The sequence below is a fragment of the Erythranthe guttata genome, chromosome 7 (assembly GCF_056151865.1).
Source record: "Erythranthe guttata isolate IM_541 chromosome 7, IM_541, whole genome shotgun sequence".
Taxonomy (NCBI): domain Eukaryota; kingdom Viridiplantae; phylum Streptophyta; class Magnoliopsida; order Lamiales; family Phrymaceae; genus Erythranthe; species Erythranthe guttata.
The window spans coordinates 223,551-244,369 of NC_142539.1; the positions used below are offsets into that span (position 1 = coordinate 223,551).

The 20,819-nt window shown below is 33.4% G+C and overlaps 5 protein-coding genes and 1 long non-coding RNA gene across 7 annotated transcripts; 5 read left to right on the forward strand and 1 right to left on the reverse strand.

Moving 5' to 3' along the window:
• Positions 1–597: 597 nt before the first annotated feature.
• On the reverse strand, positions 598–1,801 carry LOC148768936 (uncharacterized). Its single transcript, XR_016032073.1, has 2 exons — positions 1,665–1,801; positions 598–1,318 (listed from the first exon to the last, which is right to left on the reverse strand). It is a non-coding gene; the product is annotated as an uncharacterized LOC148768936 (long non-coding RNA).
• A 3,807-nt stretch (positions 1,802–5,608) lies between these two features.
• LOC148768937 (uncharacterized) lies at positions 5,609–7,119 on the forward strand. The gene has a single exon (XM_088820378.1). It carries the CDS (start codon positions 5,740–5,742, stop codon positions 6,913–6,915), a length of 1,176 nt encoding a protein of 391 aa, XP_088676504.1. The 5' UTR covers positions 5,609–5,739; the 3' UTR covers positions 6,916–7,119.
• Positions 7,120–9,457: 2,338 nt separating this feature from the next.
• Positions 9,458–13,273, forward strand: SFR2 (Glycosyl hydrolase superfamily protein). The gene is made up of 10 exons (XM_012987135.2): positions 9,458–9,763; positions 10,017–10,401; positions 10,480–10,618; positions 11,300–11,466; positions 11,559–11,780; positions 11,862–12,030; positions 12,128–12,361; positions 12,470–12,619; positions 12,683–12,812; positions 12,892–13,273. The coding sequence occupies exons 1-10, from the start codon at positions 9,583–9,585 to the stop codon at positions 13,077–13,079; spliced, it is 1,965 nt and encodes a 654-aa protein (XP_012842589.2). The 5' UTR covers positions 9,458–9,582; the 3' UTR covers positions 13,080–13,273.
• A 204-nt stretch (positions 13,274–13,477) lies between these two features.
• Positions 13,478–16,201, forward strand: SCPL33 (serine carboxypeptidase-like 33). Its single transcript, XM_088820446.1, has 10 exons — positions 13,478–13,959; positions 14,059–14,166; positions 14,248–14,343; positions 14,424–14,516; positions 14,603–14,691; positions 14,778–15,062; positions 15,192–15,343; positions 15,437–15,532; positions 15,617–15,722; positions 15,831–16,201. The coding sequence occupies exons 1-10, from the start codon at positions 13,707–13,709 to the stop codon at positions 15,975–15,977; spliced, it is 1,425 nt and encodes a 474-aa protein (XP_088676572.1). The 5' UTR covers positions 13,478–13,706; the 3' UTR covers positions 15,978–16,201.
• A 352-nt stretch (positions 16,202–16,553) lies between these two features.
• LOC105962803 (agenet domain-containing protein) lies at positions 16,554–19,242 on the forward strand. Of its 2 annotated transcripts, none has more exons than XM_012987131.2 (4): positions 16,554–17,149; positions 17,491–17,976; positions 18,423–18,905; positions 19,008–19,242. In XM_012987131.2, the coding sequence occupies exons 1-4, from the start codon at positions 16,700–16,702 to the stop codon at positions 19,047–19,049; spliced, it is 1,461 nt and encodes a 486-aa protein (XP_012842585.2). In that variant the 5' UTR covers positions 16,554–16,699; the 3' UTR covers positions 19,050–19,242. The 2 variants fall into 2 exon arrangements, with proteins under 2 accessions (XP_012842585.2, XP_088676578.1); XM_088820452.1 differs by having other exon boundaries at positions 16,585–17,149; positions 18,989–19,242.
• Positions 19,243–19,562: 320 nt separating this feature from the next.
• On the forward strand, positions 19,563–20,814 carry LOC105962800 (F-box family protein). The gene has a single exon (XM_012987126.2). The coding sequence runs from the start codon at positions 19,608–19,610 to the stop codon at positions 20,709–20,711; it is 1,104 nt and encodes a 367-aa protein (XP_012842580.2). The 5' UTR covers positions 19,563–19,607; the 3' UTR covers positions 20,712–20,814.
• Positions 20,815–20,819: the final 5 nt, after the last annotated feature.

Here is a 20,819-nt window from a genome sequence, read left to right on the forward strand (position 1 = left end):
AATATCTTTCAGTAAATAAGGGAATAATTAATGTATGTCTAAAGCTTTCATTGCCCAACTTGGAAACATCATCATTTCATCCATAACTATATGTATATATTATTTTATATATTCACCTTGAGAGGGGTAGTTTTGTAATTTGGTAATGTGTCTGAATAATTACAAAAGCAAGAAGTTCCAAAAATCAAAGACTCTAACCTCACAAAAATGCTCAGAAAATGTTGAAACTGAAACTAACATTAAATGGACCCCCTATTCTTAATTCTCAGTCTTCAGACAATTTATTTTATTTATTTATTTATTTTAAACTGAAATAATAACACATAAATGATAAAACACACCAAACTTGCAGAAAATTCTGAGAAGCAGATGAAAAGTTGTACATAACCAAAAAAATGCACCAGGTTTTTATTCCTGACCGTTTGATCATTGCATGAAGTGATGTACCCTTTCCATTGAATGGTCATGATTAATTAAGAATATATGGTTGAATATATACATATATGAATCCAATAATAGAGTGTATATTAATATAATGAATAATAATAATAATTAAAAGTTGTACATGAAAGCAGTCACGAGAGAAACAAAGGAAACTGCAAGAATATTTATTCTCATTACTACTTTTCAGCTCAAAAACATATAAAACAACAAAAATTGAGGGCCTCCATTTTTCCACACCAATTTCTATATTTGGCTTATTTGCCCCTCTAATATTATTACAACTCAATTTAATTAAATGCTCCTACTACAACATATATATATATATGTAATTACAATCAAAGTGATTACTGTTTAACTAATTAAAAACTAAGATACATATATAATTCTTGCACTAATTAACTCGAAAATACATCCGAATAGCTCAGGAGGGATAGACAAGGAAGGAGAACGTGAGTTGGACGGGAACGAAGAAAGAAAAAGGATTAAACCAACATCAGAAAAGCGCTGACGTGGCATCCAACACGAGATGAAAAACAAAAAAAGAACACAAGACTCCGGGTCTTACAAGGTCAAGAAAAGGTCTTACAAGGTCAAGAAGACACGGGCTTGGAGAAAAATAAAAGGCAACAAATCAAAAAATTAAAAAAGAAAAAATCGAAAAGAAAAAAAGAAAAAAATAAAAAAAGTGAAAAGCTCAGGTAGGATAGCACCCAAATAAAACGAACACCACTTGCAGAGAATTGTTCATCGTAGAATCATTAACCGGGATTTTCTCTTTTTGATCAAAGCTTCCGGTTTTTTTAACCCCCGGCCGGATAACAATATTTGTATTGATGCTCCCATGAAAATCGGAATGTTCTGTCAAATTCATAGCCTGCATAAATGAGCATACTTGTGAATGAGTTATTTATATACATGTATATATTATATAAACACATCAAGAAAATTATGGTTAAATATGAAGGCAATTGTACTACAGTCTATAGATATATATAACAAAGAAAAAAAAAATATAATTATGGCTTGATTAGTACTAATATATATATATATATATGAAGAAAGAGATAAAGTTAAACATGTAATGAACTTATGTAACTTGCAGAAATGGTCATGCATATATAGTTTTGCCAAATTTGTAAACTCGGTAGTGAGTCATAACTCATAACTCATAAGAGGAGTTCTTGTTGTGTGTGTGTGTGTGTGTGTTTATACATACATACCTAGTAGTACTGTTGTAAAAATTGCAGGTTTTCTTCCTTCTTTGCATCCTTTTCTCTCTCTAACATGGGGAAACAAGTGCAAAACTACACACACACAAAATGAAGAGAGAGAAAGAAAAGGAATAAATGAAAGAAAGGGGGGGAGAGAATGGGCTTTTTATGGACAGTTAGTGGGCCTTATTTATGGACTTTACTGTGACAGATACAAGGCCCATTAAAATATTATTCAATTAAAAAAGTACCACGTGGTAAAAACAGATCAAATCAACCTCATCCTTAATCACACTTATTAGTGGTAAAACTGGTAATAATTGTATGCTTAATTGAAACTTGTTGGAGATTAGTTTTTGCTTCTTGCATTAATAATTCATGAATTCCATGAGAAACTCTATGTAAGAAAACATGTACAAGATTCCCCCATCAATTCTATCGAGAAATTTTGGGGTAAATTACAATTACCTCCCTGAGGTAAAATTTATTTACAAGAAAATCCTAATTTTGGGAAATTACATCGAGCTCCCTGCACTTTGTAGATTTCTTACTCCACCCACTACAAAAGGGTGTTAAAATAATTAATCTAAAAATTATAGGGATGGTGCAAATTGGGAATTATGTAAAAATGATGGATTTTTTCGTAAATAAATCTTAACTCCGGGGCGATTGTAATTTACCCCAATGTCCATAAGAATTCACTAAATATAATCAAATAATTAATATGATGCTATATGGGGCTTATCTTGGTATTAAATTAATTAATGGGGAAATGGGAAACGGAGACAAAAACAAGAATATAAAGATTATAAATTCTAGGTCTAGGTAAGAGTAATCCACCTAAATGTACACAATGTTGTGCTTATTTAATTAAATAAATAATCACTTGTTTTTAGTGTTAATTGTTAATTTCCACATATAAAATTTTGGGCTTGTGAGGGAATTAAGGCATCTCATTTCTCAAGGGTAATTTAATTTCAATTTTTATGTATCACATTTTCCTAAGACAGTCAAACATGTAATTATTGCCAATAATTAATTACAATATTATTGTTCTAGAATAAATAATATGTGAATTTCTTTAAAAAAATTAATTAACTAGGTACAATTTTCTTTAATTATTTTGAGGACAAGAAAAAGAATAACAATTTTTTATTTTAAATATAAATAGTAGGTATGGTGATGCATGTGATTTTTGTTGTTTGACTAAATTTTTGGTTGACTCAAATAGCCTTTTAATGCCATTCCTCTGATGCTATGACCCATATAAGAAGCATCAGGGCCATTTTCTTTTTTACTTCCCATGTCCTTTTTCACTTATTATAATTTATTTATTTATTTATTTATGGTTCAATTAATTTCTACAATTCTTCGCTTTCCTCGAATTCCTTTTTTTTTTTCTATTATTATTATTGCAAAAAGCTCATAAATATATATATATACACTAAATCATGATACATATATGTGGTGAGAGTGCAACGTTAATTCGACAATAGGGGGTCCAAAATTTCAGGCCCCCTCCTGCTTAAATTATTTCTAACACTGTGTAGGTAAATCTTGAATTTTGTTTTTCAAGCACGAATATATAAATAAATAAAAAGATTGCAATAATAATAAATGAAAATTTAAAAAATGAGTGTAATAAATAGTCACAACTATATTGGTAGGGGCATGATGCCTACAAACGGAATGTGAATGTGAATGAATTATTAATGTTCTGCACCTTGTTGATTTAATGTGAAAGTAGCCTCTCATATCTCAATATATATATATATATATATATATATATATATATATTTTATTTATTTATTTTTGTCCCTACAAATTTTATATATCTATATAAGATAATTAGGATCCGCCAAAACTCCAATTAAATATTGTTAATTTTTATAGTATTAATAAGCAACCGGCAACAAACGATACTACCCAATACCCATGCGTCCGTGCTTGATCACGAATCCAAGTTTTCGACAAAGTTAAATTACATTGCGAGTCGAAAATCATCAAATTTATCGTACATAAACTTTAACTTCGGAGTAACATGAAATTTCAATAAAAAAAATAATGAGCCTAATAATACATCGCCAGTAGATTTCTCGAAATTCGACAATGACCATAAAAAATACTATATTTATTTCAATAAACCTAAAATAATCCAAAATATTATCTAGTAGGAGAGTGTAACTTTCAATGTTTAGACCTATGTCAAAACAAACCTAAGGGTATATATGGAAATTCCCCTTTGTCTCATCGTAAGTGTGAAATTTCAATTTATTAGTAATTACAAAAAAATTCTATCATGCTTCCTCGTCTCAATGATTAACATTATATTCGTTTTTTATTCTTTAATTTTTTAGCCAGTGAATGTGACTCTTTTAGCCCTATCTGCATTTTAGGAGGTTTCAAGAAATTGATTTATGACTATGAAATATGCCAAATTTTCATAAATGATAATATTGTCAACAATATAGTTCCATGCGGTCCTTTTTTATTTTTTTGAAATGATGGTTTATTTAATAATAATAATAATAATAATAATAATAATAATAATAATAACAAATAATAATAATAAATAATAATAATAATAATAATAATAATAATAATATTGTTGGTGGGTTAATGATGTATGGTCCTACAATTTGTAGTGAAAAGTTAACTATAGTGTGTAGTCATTATATTTACTACTCCCTCTGTCCCTGAATAAATGACGTTTAGAGGGTTTTCACACATATTAAGAATGCAGTTAATTCACCTAAAAAGTAGGAGAAAATCTGGTAATATGGCCGAAAATATCCTCTCCACTATCTATCCATAATAAATTGATTTATATTCCCTAATCATTATATAATTTCACGCGGTTTATTTATGCATATTAGTATTCCACGTGGCTGCCTTCTCCAAATAACTTTTCAATTTCCATTCCACTAAACCACAGTTTTTTTTTGGTAAACAAACCAAAAAAAAGTTAAAATTTTGAATTGAGGCGAATTTCGGGGCGAAAATTATTCCCCCCGTTATTTTAGACGAAAATTTGATACTCTATTCCCTCTAAGAATTTGATACACTTTAAAACAACAAATTCAAATGTTTATGGATTCCCACCAAATTTTTTCTATAAATAAAACTAATCTTATTCTTCGAAAAACAAAAACAAAAAATGAATACACCTTCAATTGAAATAGAAGTATCAGATTTTAGTCATTTTAACTTGCCAGATCTCAATATCGATATTACACGTTCCATTCCCGACCTTAATGTTAATATATTTTCGTTGGAAAATTCACAAATAGACTTAAACACTGAACCCCATTTCGAAGATGACAACACGCATACAGAAATGGGAGTGCAAACACATCTTGATTCTCACCTTATAACTAGTACTGGTATGTTTTTTTTTTTTTATGTTTATCATAATTTGTATGAGTTTCTTATTTAGATATCAACAGTAAGTTGAAAGATTTTGCCAAAATATTTTATTGGAAGTTGCATGGAGAATGAGTTATGGCATTTTAATTATTTTGCTAGTGGAATACTCCTACACATTCTTATGCTCCGTATTATGCTTTATATATATATATATATATATATATATATATATATATATATATATATATATATATATATATATATATATATATATATATATATATATATATATATATATATATATATATATATATTCTCATTAGCAAAACAATTTTTGTCCATGTGTGTTGGTGTATAATTTTTTTAGGGATTTTCTGAGTTTTTTCAATTTTTTAATATTATTCTCCTTGAGTTGTTGATATGTGAAACTGTTGAATTTATTTCTTGACCAAGTACCATATTACGGCATTGGTCGTTTGAATAATTGAACAAGTGCCAAAGTATGTGTTTTTTGGAATTTAGTTTCTCATAGTCTCATTACCTTTTTAACCATTATTTTTGGCTTTTTTTGTTAGAGGAAAATATTATTGAAGAACAACAAGCAGTATCAAGTGATATAAGGAAAAAGAAAAATTTAACCAATGATCAACGACAAGCCATATATAATACGCTACAACAGAAAAGCGATAACGGCCGTTTGGGAAAAAATGTAACAAGAATGGTTGCATCTCAATTTTCAGTATCTATGCGTACAATTCAACGTATTTGGAAACAGACAGAATATGGTCATGCATATGCTAATCTATACCATCGAAAGACAAAAAATTGTGGTCGAAAAAGAGTTCAGATTCCTTTTGAGCGGATTCGTGAGATCCCTTTACATAGACGAACAACTATCCGTTCTTTAGCTTGCTCTTTGGGAACTAAAAAGAGCACATTATTTCGGCGTTTTAAATCAGGGGAAATACGCCGACATTCCAATGCTATAAAACCATTTCTCAAGGAAGAAAACAAAAAAGCTCGACTCCAGTTTTGCATATCGATGCTTGAAAGTGACAGCATACCATATGATCCGGTCTTCATTGGAATGTATAACATTGTTCATATTGATGAAAAATGGTTCTACATGACAAAGAAGTCGGGTAAATATTATTTATTGCCAGACGAAGAAGATCCATTGCGCACTTGCAAAAGCAAAAATTATATTGGAAAAGTCATGTTTTTAGCTGCTATAGCTCGTCCAAGATTTGATGCACAAGGAAATGAGATTTTTTCTGGAAAAATTGGAGTGTTCCCTTTTGTTACATATGAGCCAGCTAAGAGAACTAGCATAAATAGAGTTGCGGGCACACTCGAGACGAAACCAATAACTTCAGTGAACAAAGATGTTATAAGGTCATATTTAATTGAAAGAGTTTTGCCGTCTATCAAGGAAAAATGGCCGAGAGAAGATGTTGGACGTCCAATATTTATTCAACAAGATAATGCAAGAACACACATTAATCGAAATGATGAGCAATTTCGCCGAGCGGCTTCACAAGATGGGTTTGATATCCGTTTGATGTCTCAACCTCCAAATTCCCCAGATTTGAATATCTTGGATCTTGGGATTTTTAGTGCTATCCAATCCTTGCAAACTAAGGAACCTGTTAAGACCGTTGATGAGCTTATTGCTGCTGTCGTGAAGTCTTTTGAAGATTTTCCATCGACGAAGTCCAATCGTATATTTTTAACTTTACAATCGTGCATGATTGAGGTCCTGAAAATCAAAGGTTGTAACAAATATAAGATTCCACATATTAAGAAAGCTATGTTAGAGAGAACGGGACAACTTCCTACTCAATTGAAGTGTAATCCTGAATTAGTACAAGAAGTTATTAACTATTTAAGTTAACTTTGTTTGTATTGGTTTATTTAATTTGATGATGAACTTGACTTATCAATTTTTTTTCAAATATATAATTGTGGTCTTCATGCACTCAATTAAATTTCAAAAGTTGATTATCTTACCAAGTTGGGGTTGAAACAATATCACTTCTGCATAATAGGCTCGTTCAAAAAAAAAAAAAAAAAAAAAAAAAAAAAAAAAAAAAAAAAACTTAACAGGGTTGCTGTAACAAAGAAAAAGAAAACATAAGAAATCTTCAAATACAACCACAAAGTCAAATTAGTACAAAATAGTCATACGAATTGGTGGAACAAAGGCCAACATCTCCACCATGGGAACTGACCAATTCGACACTATCGACTCCAAGAACTTTTACGAACATCCTTAATAAAATTTATGAAGATAAATTTTTAACATAATCCTAATAATTTTACGAACTTCCTCTTGCTCAAAAGTTGTTTCTTCTTCTTCTTCGGGGAACTTATTCAAATCGAAACCACGATTCACAACTACATTCAAATCAAAACTTCCTGCACATTTTTGTTTTGGAGGGACAATCGCCGGAGCTCCGAATTTGAGATTCTTGAAATCATGAGCGAACATGTAGTTTTCTTCAATTTTTGTTTTCTTCTTTTCCCTATCATAATTCTTGAAATCTTGAACGGACTTTGAGATTTCTTCACTCTGCCTTTTCTTCTTTTTCCTATCCATTTAGAGAAAATATGTTGAAGAGATTCCTCCATTGATTTTCTTAAGTAGGGTTTTATAATTTTTTTGTTTTTCCGCGGAGAAGACAAAGAGTTTTTTTGGAATCTGCTTCTTTCCTAAACGTAGGAATTAATTGCAGAGAATTAACGCTGGAGAAATATTAGGGGTAAACATGGAAAAAGAAAATTATGAGTCCATAGGGAGTAGAGAACGACATATAATCTGGGACAAATTAATCTGCTTAAAACGACATTTATTCAGGGACAGAGGGAGTATTTCTTTGCAAACTCCAATAACCTTATTGACAAATATAGTATTCCCAAATAAAATTAAAAAAGGGACACTTGTCAAACTCCAATTAGTTAAAAAAACAGAGTCAAGCAATTTTATTATTCCAACTAAAAGTAATTCGTTAAAAATTGACTCAGTAAATGGTATGGATGTATTAATGACGAGTCAACAACTCAGTAATCCAATTAATAATAGAGGATCAAATAGTGGTTACTTGTTTGAGTGGAGGATGAAAAAAGTGAGAGTAAAAAAGAGCTAAAATGGTGAAAATAATTTGGTGGGAATAATTAATATTGGAGCAGAAGGGAAGGTTTCCTCTGCTAAATAAATTAAATTAAAAATAAAAATGATATTAATAAATAATAAATAAAAATGTAGAAAGTAGTTGTGGGGGCAGAAATAAATGGAATTTGGAAGAAAGAATTTAATCTGAAAAAGATGGATCAGTGGATGAACAGTTACTTTCACACCACAGAATTTTCTGAACCATGTAATCATTATATAAGATATTACTCACTCTGTTTTTCTTTTTTTTTCTTATATTATGGACCACATTCAATTATTTATTATTATTTGTTTTGTTACCAGCAAGTTTGACTTTGAATACATATATTTCCGAATAATAAATAAAACAGTTTACTTAATCTATGTTTGACTTAGGGGTGGTAACCGAGGGAGCCGGCTCGACAAAGGCTCGAACTCGAGCTCGAGCTCGAGCCCAAAATTAGTTGTTCGACAGCTCGCGAGCCGGCTCGCAAGCTGCCTTCTATTTTTTTATTATATATATATTATTATTATTATTATTATTATTATTATTATTATTATTATTATTATTATTATTATTATTATTATTATTATTATTAACTAAATAGTAAATAGTTTATAATAATAAATATTTCTAGTATTTAAATAGAAACAAATCTATATTACTTAAATAGTTCGTAATAATATAATAAAATATAATAATGATAGAAAAAAAATATATAACTAGAGTTCATTATTTACTTTATAATTTTTTTTTTATTTTCTTATAAATAATTTTTAATAAAAAATCAAATGATTTAATAAAAAAATTAAATAATAAAAAAAAAAAAAATTAAATGAGCTCGAGCCAAAAAAAGTTGGCTCGATGAACTCGAGATCGACAACATGGACTCGAGCTGGCCAAAAGAGCCGAGCTCGAGCCCGTTCCCACCCCTAGGCTTTGACTTGTTGGTCTGTTTTTGTATTATTGGGCTTAACTATTTGGGTCATACTATCTTCGATACTTGGGCTTCCTAATTATATTCTTAGCAGCGAAAATAAATGACATTATTTATTTGAGAAACAAATGCAATAAAATTTTGATTTTGACTTCTAACATTTATGGATCAAGGGCTAAAGGCCCAACCCAAATTATATTAGGCTTTTCATTCGAAATACCCAATTGCAAAGGTAGATCCAATTTATCAATTTCAATTTAATTATGGGCCATCAACTTTTTTTATTCATATAATAATAACATAATAATTATTTTATTATTATAGAGATATAATACTACATGCAGCAAGTGTTGTACCTGGAATCTCATTATTTTATTTCCCGGAGATTCGGTTCAGGTGTCCGACACGTGTCGGCTCTCATCACCTCAAATATCTTACGCTACCCGTTCTGCTTTTGGAAATATTCACCAAAATGACACTGGCCACGCTAATCGTAACGGCAACCAAACTTGCCGGAGCCTTAGCCTCCGTCACCGTCGCGGCCAACGCCTTCTCATTCTCTCGCTTCAAACGGAACAATCTAACGCCGTTTGACTCCCCCGTCGACGATTCCGCCGATGTTCTCGCCCAATTCAACACTAATCCTACCTCCGGTAATGCTGCTTATCTTCAACTCTGCATTTAGGGATTCTCTTCGCCAATTAATATTCAATTGAACGATGCAATTTTACCGGGAAACTGAAATTTTGTTGATGTAATTTAAGATTTGATTTTGTTTTGATGATTTCATGCTTTAAAATAAGGGCTGTACGTTGGGTGAGATTAATTAATGATGTTGTACCAAAGCATATGAATAAATATATGTTTAATTTAATCTTTTTTTTTTTTTATATATAAATTAAATAGAAGGAGAAAAGGGGTTTTTTTTCGGATTAGCTACAGCACCAGCACATGTAGAAGACAGGCTGAATGATGCTTGGCTTCAGTTTGCTGAACAAACACCTTGTGACCATCCAGACTCCCAAATAGCTGGTGGCACCACCGAATCAGCCGATGCAATTCTTGCCTCCGCCGGAGCTGACGGTGGTTCTCAGCCAGCGGCGCCACCACCACCACCGCGTCCGCCGCCAGATAGAGAAGCCAACAAGAGCTTCAAGAGAAAGAAGCAGCTCAGAATAGCCATGGAAGCCAAAATACGAGGATATGAAAAATACGAAGAAATTGATGAAGAACCTAACCCGATCGAAGAATGTCATCACTCTGTTGCATCTTGGCATAATGTTCCACACCCGTAAATAAATTTCTAACATTATTGAATTAAATATAAAATTGCATTAAATCTAACGGGAAAATGCATTTTTTTTAATAGGGAAGAGAGGCTGAGATTTTGGTCGGATCCTGATACAGAGCTAAAGTTGGCTAAAGATACCGGAATTCAAGTCTTCCGAATGGGGATCGATTGGACAAGAATAATGCCCGACGAGCCAATTAACGGTCAAAGAGACACCGTAAGTAATGCATATTTCTTAAAGACAGATTCTATATGGAGGATTAGCAATATGAATTGTGGTGTTATTAGGACTATTCTTTTGTCGTTGCTATCGACGTGATACTCAAACTTTTTTCATTATTGTTTGAATATTTAGGTATTTATTGTCTTAGAATAGGAGTCTATTTTATTAGGTAATTTTTCTCTATCTATGTTAGTAGATTTTTGTGTGTGTTGTATCTCTATATATTATGTCCTACTATTCTGCCTAGGGGTGCAAATTGAAACGGAATATCTGAATTCCGCCGATTTCGATCCGAATATTTCCGATTATGGAACAATATTTTTCATTCCGATTTCTGTATTTTTTCGATTTTTTTCTGAATTATAATTTACGAAAATTCCGAATTTCGCCGATTATGTCCGGAATTTTCGCTTTTGGAACAAGTTTTTTCATTCAAATTTCCGAAAAATCCGTTTTTTACAATTTTTCCGAATTATTTTGGGACATAATTGGAATTACTTTTTTCACCTAAAATGATTTTTTTTCCGAAAGTGCTAATTTAGATCCGTTTCCGTCCTATTTATACCTCTTATTCTGGCTATTCTGTAATAAAACTGTATGGCAGTATGGCTGGCTTTCTCTACCTTTTCTATTATAATTTATAACAACTATATTATGACTACGTTCTTTGTTTAGATCAACTTTGCAGCACTAGAGCGATATAAATGGATCATCAACAAAGTCCACTCGTACGGAATGAAAGTAATGCTTACACTCTTCCATCACTCTTTGCCGCCATGGGCGGCTGAGTATGGAGGGTGGAAGGTAGAGAAAACCGTCGATTATTTTATGGAATTTACCAGGTTAATTCTCCTTTCTTGTCAAATTAATTATTATTATTATTTTTGAAGTGCCTCTTGTTGCAATTGATTTATTTTATTAATTTATATTACAGACTTGTCGTGGACTGTGTATCGGATTTGGTGGACTATTGGGTGACTTTCAACGAGCCACACATTTTTTGCATGCTCACTTATTGTGCTGGTGCATGGCCAGGTGGCAACCCCGACATGCTCGAGGCTGCCACGTCAGCACTGCCAACTGGCGTCTTCAACCAGACCATGAATTGGATAACTATTGCACACTCCATGGCCTATGATTATATCCATGACAAAAGGTATCTTTTTTTTTTTTTTAAATTAATTAATCCTATGTTACAAATATCTTGATAATATTTATTTATTTATTTTTGGTTCAGTGAAATTTCGACTGCGATCGTTGGTGTAGCACACCACGTCCCCTTTATGAGACCTTATGGAATATTCGATATAGCTGCTGTGTCAGTATCTAATTCGTTGACTATGTTTCCTTTTATGGATAGTATTTCCGAAAAGTTGGATTATATTGGGATTAATTACTACGGACAGGTTTTGTACCTTTTTTTTTCTCCTTTTAATATTAATTAAAACATGGTTTAATATTTTCTTGGATTTAAATATTAAATTTTGGAATGCTTTTGTGCAGGAAGTGCTTTCTGGTGCTGGATTGAAGCTAGTAGAAACCGACGAGTACAGTGAATCTGGACGTGGTGTTTATCCAGATGGATTGTACCGCGTTTTACTACATTTTCACGATAGATACAAACATTTAGGGTTGCCGTTTATAATTACGGAAAATGGTGTTTCTGATGAGACGGATTTGATCAGGCGGCCGTATATTTTGGAACATTTATTGGCAACTTATGCAGCAATGAGCAAGGTTCTTTTTTTATTTTATTTTTATTTTTTATTTTTAATTTTATTATTTAACTTCATTGTTGTTTTTGTGCTAATAATAATATAGACCTAAATTTGGTTGTTTATTTAGGGTGTACCGATTCTTGGTTATCTTTTCTGGACAATATCTGATAATTGGGAATGGGCTGATGGATATGGTCCTAAGTTTGGGCTCGTTTCAGTTGACCGATCGAATAATCTTGCCCGAATTCCGAGACCCTCATATAATTTGTTCTCGAAGGTAACAATTCATTAATTTATTTTTCGTAAAAACAATAATAATTACCGAGATTGAAAATTGCAGGTAGTAAAAACGGGTGAAATAACACGGTCAGATAGAGCTCAAGCGTGGAATGAACTCAAAATGGCTGCTAAAGAGGGAAAAACGAGACCATTTTATCGTGCAGTTGATAAACGTGGTCTCATGTATGCTGGTAATTATTGATCCTCAATAGTTTTTTAAATAATTATTATTACATTATTTTTGTTGTCTTAATATCTCGGTATTTATAGGAGGGCTAGATAAACCGATAATGAGGCCTTATACTGCACGCGATTGGCGATTTGGGCATTACGAAATGGAAGGGCCTCAGGACCCGTTGAGCCGTTTCTCAAGATTTATTCTCAGACCGTTTTTGTTTACGAAGAAAATAAAACCTAGTACTGAGTCTGATGATGAATTGGTTCTTGACCCTATTTAAATGGAGTAAGAAGAAGAAAGATATTACTGCAAAGGTGATCCACAAATAAGCACAACTTCCTTTACTACATGTATGAATTTGTAATCTTCACACTTTTGTTTTATTTATTATATTTGGATTTGTGTAAATAAATGAAGTCTAATTTCAATACTACCTTTTCGATTAAACTTTGAATGTGCAATTTATTAACTGTTATGTTATGTATTTATTATTGATGAGAAAAAAATAATATTTGACAGGATAAACAATCCCACGTGGTCCACCACAAGTTATTTGGTTTTTAGTACAAGGTTTGCAGTCCATTTATTTATTTATATATAAATATAAATATCATAAGCATGAAAAATTCAAACATGCAATAATAATAAACAAAACCTCAATAATGTTTTCTTCACTTCCTTCCAAATTCCTTCCACCTTGAAAAAGTAACATCTTTGTATTCTTGGACTACTGCTTATCTCTATCTCTATCCTTTCACTCTCTCTCTCTCACACACTCAAACACACACACACACACACACACACACAGAGACAGTGATATATATATATATATATATATATATGAGTGTGAAGTAAAGAAGAATGGAATCTGAAAGTGTAGTTAATTGACAAGAGAAGTAGTAATACTATGTTGTTATTTATGTTTGTTTTTGTGGTAGCATTAAATAGATGCTGCATTAATGGGGAAAATATTGGATATAAATATGAATATGAATATGATAGAGTAATAAAATTAGCAGGTCAACCAATTAATAAGAATATATCACAGTTCTCAGGTTACATTACAGTTAATGAATCTCATGGCAGAGCCCTTTTCTATTGGTTCTTTCCAGCTCAATCTCAACCAATCAACAACCCTCTACTCCTCTGGCTCAATGGAGGTACATATATACTTACATACATATCTATATTTATTTATTTATTTATTGAATAATTAATTAATTAATGTGTTCTTTCTTTTGTGGTAATTATTAATTAAGGGCCTGGTTGCTCATCAATTGGTTATGGAGCAGCTGTGGAGTTGGGTCCTCTCAGGGTTGGTAAAAATGGAGCTAATCTTGAATTTAATCCCCATTCTTGGAATAAAGGTCCCTTTTTTTTTTCTTTTTTTTTTAATAAATTATCCCTTGAAATATGTTTAATAATTTAAAGATTTGTTAATATTGCAGAGGCAAATTTGCTGTTTGTGGAATCTCCAATTGGAGTTGGATTCTCATACACCAACACCTCTTCCGATTTCGCCCTTATAGACGACGAATTCGTCGGTAATATCCGCCGTTCATATAGTGCTACCATTATTCATTTTATATATACCAACTATTTCATTTTATTTTCTAATCTACAGCTGAGGACACTTACAATTTTTTGGTAAATTGGCTGAAAAAATTCCCACATTTCAAGAATCATGATTTTTTCATTTCAGGAGAGAGTTATGCAGGTTAATCATTTTTTTTCGTTCACAATTAAAAAAAAATCGTTGTCCGATTAATTAAAGTTAACGATGATTCTCTCTCGGTTTTGTAGGTCATTACGTACCTCAGCTCGCCGAACTCATTTATGACAGAAACAATAACAGAAATAAGTATCCTTACATCAACCTCAAAGGCTTCATAGTACTTACTTGCATCCCTCCGTAAATATTTTATCCAATTCGCAGTTTGCATGAAATAAATTAAATCATTTAACATTTAATTTGAAGGTAGGAAATCCCGAAACCAATGATTACTTCGATTACAAGGGATTGCTCGAGTATGCTTGGAGCCATTCAGTTATATCAGATCAAGATTATGATAACGCAGTAAAATCGTGCGATTTCAAGATCGAGAATTGGTCCACTGCATGCGTAAATGCAATGACTATAGTATTTAATCGATACAAGGAGATTGATATATACAATATATACGCCCCTTCGTGTCGTCTCAACACTACCTCGTCGTTCACCTATGATATTGCCACCGAAAAAAACGACTTCTCAAATACTAAGGTAGTATTTTTTAGCTGTCTCTAGCTATTTTATGGATTTTTTTTTTTTATTAAACGATAGTAAAATTACCATAATACCCCTGGAACTATTAAAAAATGCGGTGCTCTATGTTTGATTTCTTACATTTAGGCACAAACGAGTCGAATGTGGGGAAGAATGAAAGTGGGCCCGGGGGGCTACGACCCCTGCTACTCTAAATACGCAGAAGCATACTTCAACAAGATCGAAGTTCAAAAAGCTCTACATGTGACGAGTGGTCGCGTGAAATGGACCGTTTGCAAGTGAGCTTCGCTATTACGAGACTAAATTTACATATTGCGATAGTGTTATTACATATCATTTATTTACAAACTGTCTGAAATTTTATATTGTAGCGATTCGGTGTTTAGAACGTACAACTACACTGTATTTTCCGTCTTGCCTATATACAAAAAACTCATCAAAGGAGGCCTCAAGATTTGGATGTATAGGTACGCCCTCGAAATTCCAATTTTGCCCTCTGCATCGAATTTTAATACTAAAAAATTGTCGTTAATATTTCGTTTGCGTAACAGTGGAGATGCAGATGGTAGAGTACCGGTTATAGGAACACGATACTGCGTAGAAGCAATGGGATTGACTATCAAGAAACCATGGACTTCTTGGTTCTACAATAATCAGGTTTTATTTTATTTTATTTCAATTTTCAATCACATGCATTATATGAATTGAAGCAAATAAAAATATTTATTAAATGTTTTTAAAGTAATGATGATGTCATAATTACAGGTGGCAGGGAGGGTGGTAGAGTATCAAGGGTTGACATTAGTGACAATAAGAGGAGCAGGTCATCTTGTACCTCTAAACAAGCCTAATGAAGCTCTTGCTCTTATTCATGCTTACTTGTCGAATCACCCTCTTTCGACACGTCGATGAAGTCTTTCTTAAGAGTTTTTCCGTTGGTTTTTTTAGGCGGCACCACCAGTTCTCCGGCGGCGGTGACTGCCGGAGAAATGAGGTGGAATCCGTTTGTGGAAATGTAGTTGAGGTTGATCATGTAATCTTTGTTTGGATAATTATATTTTCCAACATAATTCTCCTATAACAAGTTGTATTTTATTTCACTCTTCAAAAATAATTTAATCGTTTTTATAAGTAAATCTTGAAATATCTACTGATTTTTAATGTAAATAACATGAAAAATCAAATTTAAATATATAATTTCTAGTTGTAGTTGTAATAAAAACTTTAATTTTTTAACTAATTGTTGGTGAAATATATAAATTGTCTTAATAAATAGAATTTCTAGTGTTGCAAATATGAAAACAATTGATTATAAGAAGAAAAAGGAAAATCATAATTAATTTTCAAAACCCTTTGCAAAAAATACCTATATATATTATTTAATTAATTAATGATGTATTGATATAAACATATATATTGTTTTTAATTGTTAATTACTCTTCGATTAATTAGACTTACTAAAAAGATATGTTAAAAATTAAATAATATGCGGAAATACAATTAATTATTGCATAGTACAATTTCAATACTGTACTGTACCACCTTTATCTCTCGCCATAGCCACCACCTTCACTTTCTCTCTCTAGGGCTCACTCTCTCTCTTAAATCCTTTCCGCACACTGAGGCTCTAGTACATGCAGCTGAAAATGTCATCTGAATTACTCAACAAAGGTGCCAAAATCGAGGTCCGGATGCAAAACGACGGCGTAATATGGTACACCGCCACCTTCCTCCGCTCCTCCACCACCAAAATCTTCGTGCAATTCGATACCTTAAGAGAGAGTGCGGAGGATCCCGAGTCGCCTCTGCGGAGGGCTTACGTCAGTCCCGGCGATATCAGGCCGGCTCAGCCGCCGGAGATACACAGGTACTTAAAAGTAGGGGAATCGGTGGAGGGTTTTTGTAGAGAGAGAATGGGTTGGAGGAGAGGGAAAGTTGTGGAGATACTGGAGTGTTCGAGGTATACGGTGTCGTTTGACGAGGGCTCTCTTGCGGAGATGGAACAGTGGGAGCTGAGAGCTGTTAGGGAGTGGATCGACGGTTCGTGGGCCCCACCTTTTCGTCTTCAACAAGTATTGCAGCAGGTGTGTGCGTGTGTGTGTGTTTTCTATGTTGTTTGTTCTTTCTATGTTCAATATTTGTGTTGTTTATTACTGAAAACGTGCCTTTCTTTAATCGAATTCATTTGAAGCTAGCTATCGCGTAGATTTTATATTAGACTGATGCAATGATCTGATTGTAATTAATTTCTTGATTTTTAGTTTCTGTATATACTGGTTTAATCTTCACAGAAGCAAAAGAAAGAGGCTCGCGTGATATATTTTTAGATCGAATTCCTTAGTCGTACAACATTCTCCGTTTTATACAAAAGTAGTTTCTGAATTTCGAATGGGGATATATAATCTTGAAATATGTGAAATTGCAGAACAAGTCATCAGATTCACAAGTGAAGTCGAGGGGTCTAGTACTCAAGATAAAGTGTAGTAGAAAAGCACCCGAGGCGAAATTCAACGAAGGGATGTTGGTGGAGGTCAAAAGTGACGAGGAAGGTTTTCGAGGTTCTTGGTTTACTGCAGTTATTGGTAAAACCCTAGGAAATAATAGCAAGTTCTTGGTGGAGTATCGGACGTTAAAAACAGAGGACAAGACGGAACTTCTCAAAGAAGAAGTGGATGTTTCTTGCATTAGACCTTGTCCCCCTGTTATCCAACAGGTCAAACCCTATGACTTTCTCGAAAGGGTCGATGCTTGGTATAACGATGGTTGGTGGGAAGGCTACATTGTCCAAGTTTTCAATGCTTGTAAATACATGGTTCGCTTTACGAACATGGAAGAAGAAATGGTGTTCGAACATTGCAAGTTGAGGCTTCATCAAGATTGGGTTGATGATAAGTGGCTTGCAGCCTCTAAGGTATGCAATATTTTTTTTTCTTGCTTTAATTAATTATGGTTATTTTTATCGATTTTGGAGTTCAGTTTGCTGAAAATGGGGCGTAATGCGGACTAATGTTTCTTAAATATTTTTACCAAATTTTTGTGACGACTTAAAAGAAAACTCTAGGAAAAATCATAACGATCGAGTCTCTATTCAACAGAGTACTTCACTCTTTGATATTAAAGTTGGTTTCTAGACGAGTCTCGAAAATAAAATAATATATGGAGGACTCGTTTTAGAATACTCAATTGTGAATGGCCTAATGAGGAAAACATGTGTGTAGGCCAAAAACAAAATGTGGGCAAAAACAAAAAAGCACGCTTATAACCAAAATGCTTGAGGACTTGTCGATTACATTTGAAACTAAATAATGGAAGTAATTTTGAGATGAAAAGTAAAATTCGTTGGAATATCAATTGCAGGTAAATTTAGCTGATGAGAATTTGAAATCGAGAAAGGGAAAATTGAAGAGGAAACATAGTGGGAATGCATGGGAGCCAACTTTCTGGAATGGTATGACTGTGGAGGTCAAAAGTGACGAAGAAGGTTACCAGGGTTCATGGTACACTGCTGTAATAATCGGCTCCTTGTGTAATGACACGTTTTTGGTCGAGTATAAGACACTGAAAACAGAGGATGAAACCGAACTGCTACGAGAGAAGGCATTTGCTTCGTATATTAGGCCTTGTCCCCCTGAAATCACACGTGTTGATCGTTACAAAATGCTCGAGAAAGTTGATGCGTGGTACAATGAGGGATGGTGGGTGGGCCTTATTTCCAAAGTTCTCGATGATTTAAAATACTCTGTGTATTTCTGGACAACAAATGAAGAAATTATACTCGAGCATAGAAGTTTGAGGCCACATCAAGAATGGGTCAATGGAAAATGGATTGTCTCTTTCGGGGTACGATTTTTTAACGAAAAAAAATTCTCTACTTCATTAATCCTTTTTTTTGTTTTTTATATATTTTTTATTTTATAATTTAGGATCTTTTGGAAAATGCAGGAAGAGCCGAAGTTGGTAGTACAAGAAAGAAGGGAATGCTGAAAGCTAAGTAGTGTAGTGGAAATCGAGTATTAAGAATGTAATAAAAGTAGAGGTGAGAGTGTTTTTGTTTTTTTTTTTTTTTGATAATTCGAGAGTGTTTTTGTTGTATGCATGGGAAGCAAGTATATATATTATATATATATTGCGTAGGTTCCGTAAAGCTAATCTATAATCACTTGTGTGGTTTGGTTTATTCCATTCAGCTGTTGTTTGCGCTTTTCAAAAGTGATTATGACTTTTTTAATGTTTAAAAAAAGTTGATTTTGACCAAAAAAAAGTTAATTGTTTAAATAATTGTGAGAGAGAAAACATTTTTTCCTTCTCCAAATTTCGGGCCTTCTCTAATCGGGCCCAAGCCCAAGCCCATTTCTTACACTATATGCTCAAGCTCAACAAAAGATGGCATTTTTATTCCCAATTAAACGCGATAATTAATCCGAAAGTAAAAGGGAAAGAACAGAAGATTTATTTCATGAAGAAATTTCGCTTGTTCGGATTTGAATTAGTAAGTATTTCTTGATTATTTAATCCCTCAATTCCGTGAATTATTATTATTACATGATGAATTCGTTCGATTCAAAAGATGGGTTCTTCCCCGACGAAGTCATAATCCAGATTCTGGCACGATTGCCCATCAAATCCTTATTCAGAACCAAATGTGTCTCCAAATCATGGTACAACCTAATTTCCGACAAATACTTCACAAATCGATACAACGAGGTTTCCATTCGAAACCCTATGGTCCTTGTAGAAATCAACGACCCCACTCTAAATTCGAAACCAAGTTTGATTCTTGTCGATAATTCCAAGGGCGTGTCTGAATTTTCCTTGGATTTTGTAAACGATAGAGTCAAAATCAGATCTTCTTGTAATGGATTGTTGTGCTGCTCCAGCATACCTGATAAAGGTGTTTATTACGTATGCAATCCGATGACTAAAGAGTATCGATTGCTCCCGAAAACCCGAGAGCGGCCTTTTTCTCGATTCTACCCCGACGGTGAAGCTACTTTAGTCGGATTAGCTTGTGATATATATACGCAGACGTACAACGTTGTATTGGCAGGGTACCACCGCTCGTTCGGGCATAGGCCAGGGAGGACTTTTACATGTATGGTGTTCGATTCCGATTCGAACAAGTGGAGTAAGTTTGTGACTTTGCAAAATGACAATTTTACCCATATGAACCGGAACCAAGCTGTGTTCGTGAACGGTGCGTTGCATTGGCTGACCGCGAGTTGCTCCTCGGTTATGGTTCTTGATTTGGGTACCGAGATTTGGGGGAAAATCGAGCTGCCTAGTGAGGTGACTTGCGAGGCAAGGAATATTCGGATTTATTTGTTGGAGTGTGAGGGGAGATTGTCGGTTGTTGAGATATCGGATGTGTGGATGAGTATTTGGGTTATGGTTGGGGGTGATTATCGGGTGGGGGAGTGGTGCATGGTTGATAGGGTGAGCCTGCGGTGCATTAGAGGGATGGTGCCAGGTGTCTTTCCGATAAGCCAGACGAACGAGTGTGTTTTTCTTGCGACACATAAGCAGGTGCTTGTGTATCAACGAAGGAGTCGGGTTTGGATGGAGATGTATTCGGTGAAGCATTCTTCGGTTTTGCCATTGTGGTTTTCTGCCCATTCTTTTCGGAGCTCTGTTTTTTCTTGCAAGTAAATTGTCTGGACATTGGTGTGTACATAGTAATATTAGTACAGTTGTTTATTTTGTATCTCTCTGTTATTACATTCAAAGGTTATTGCATTTCTTGTGTTGTGTACATGG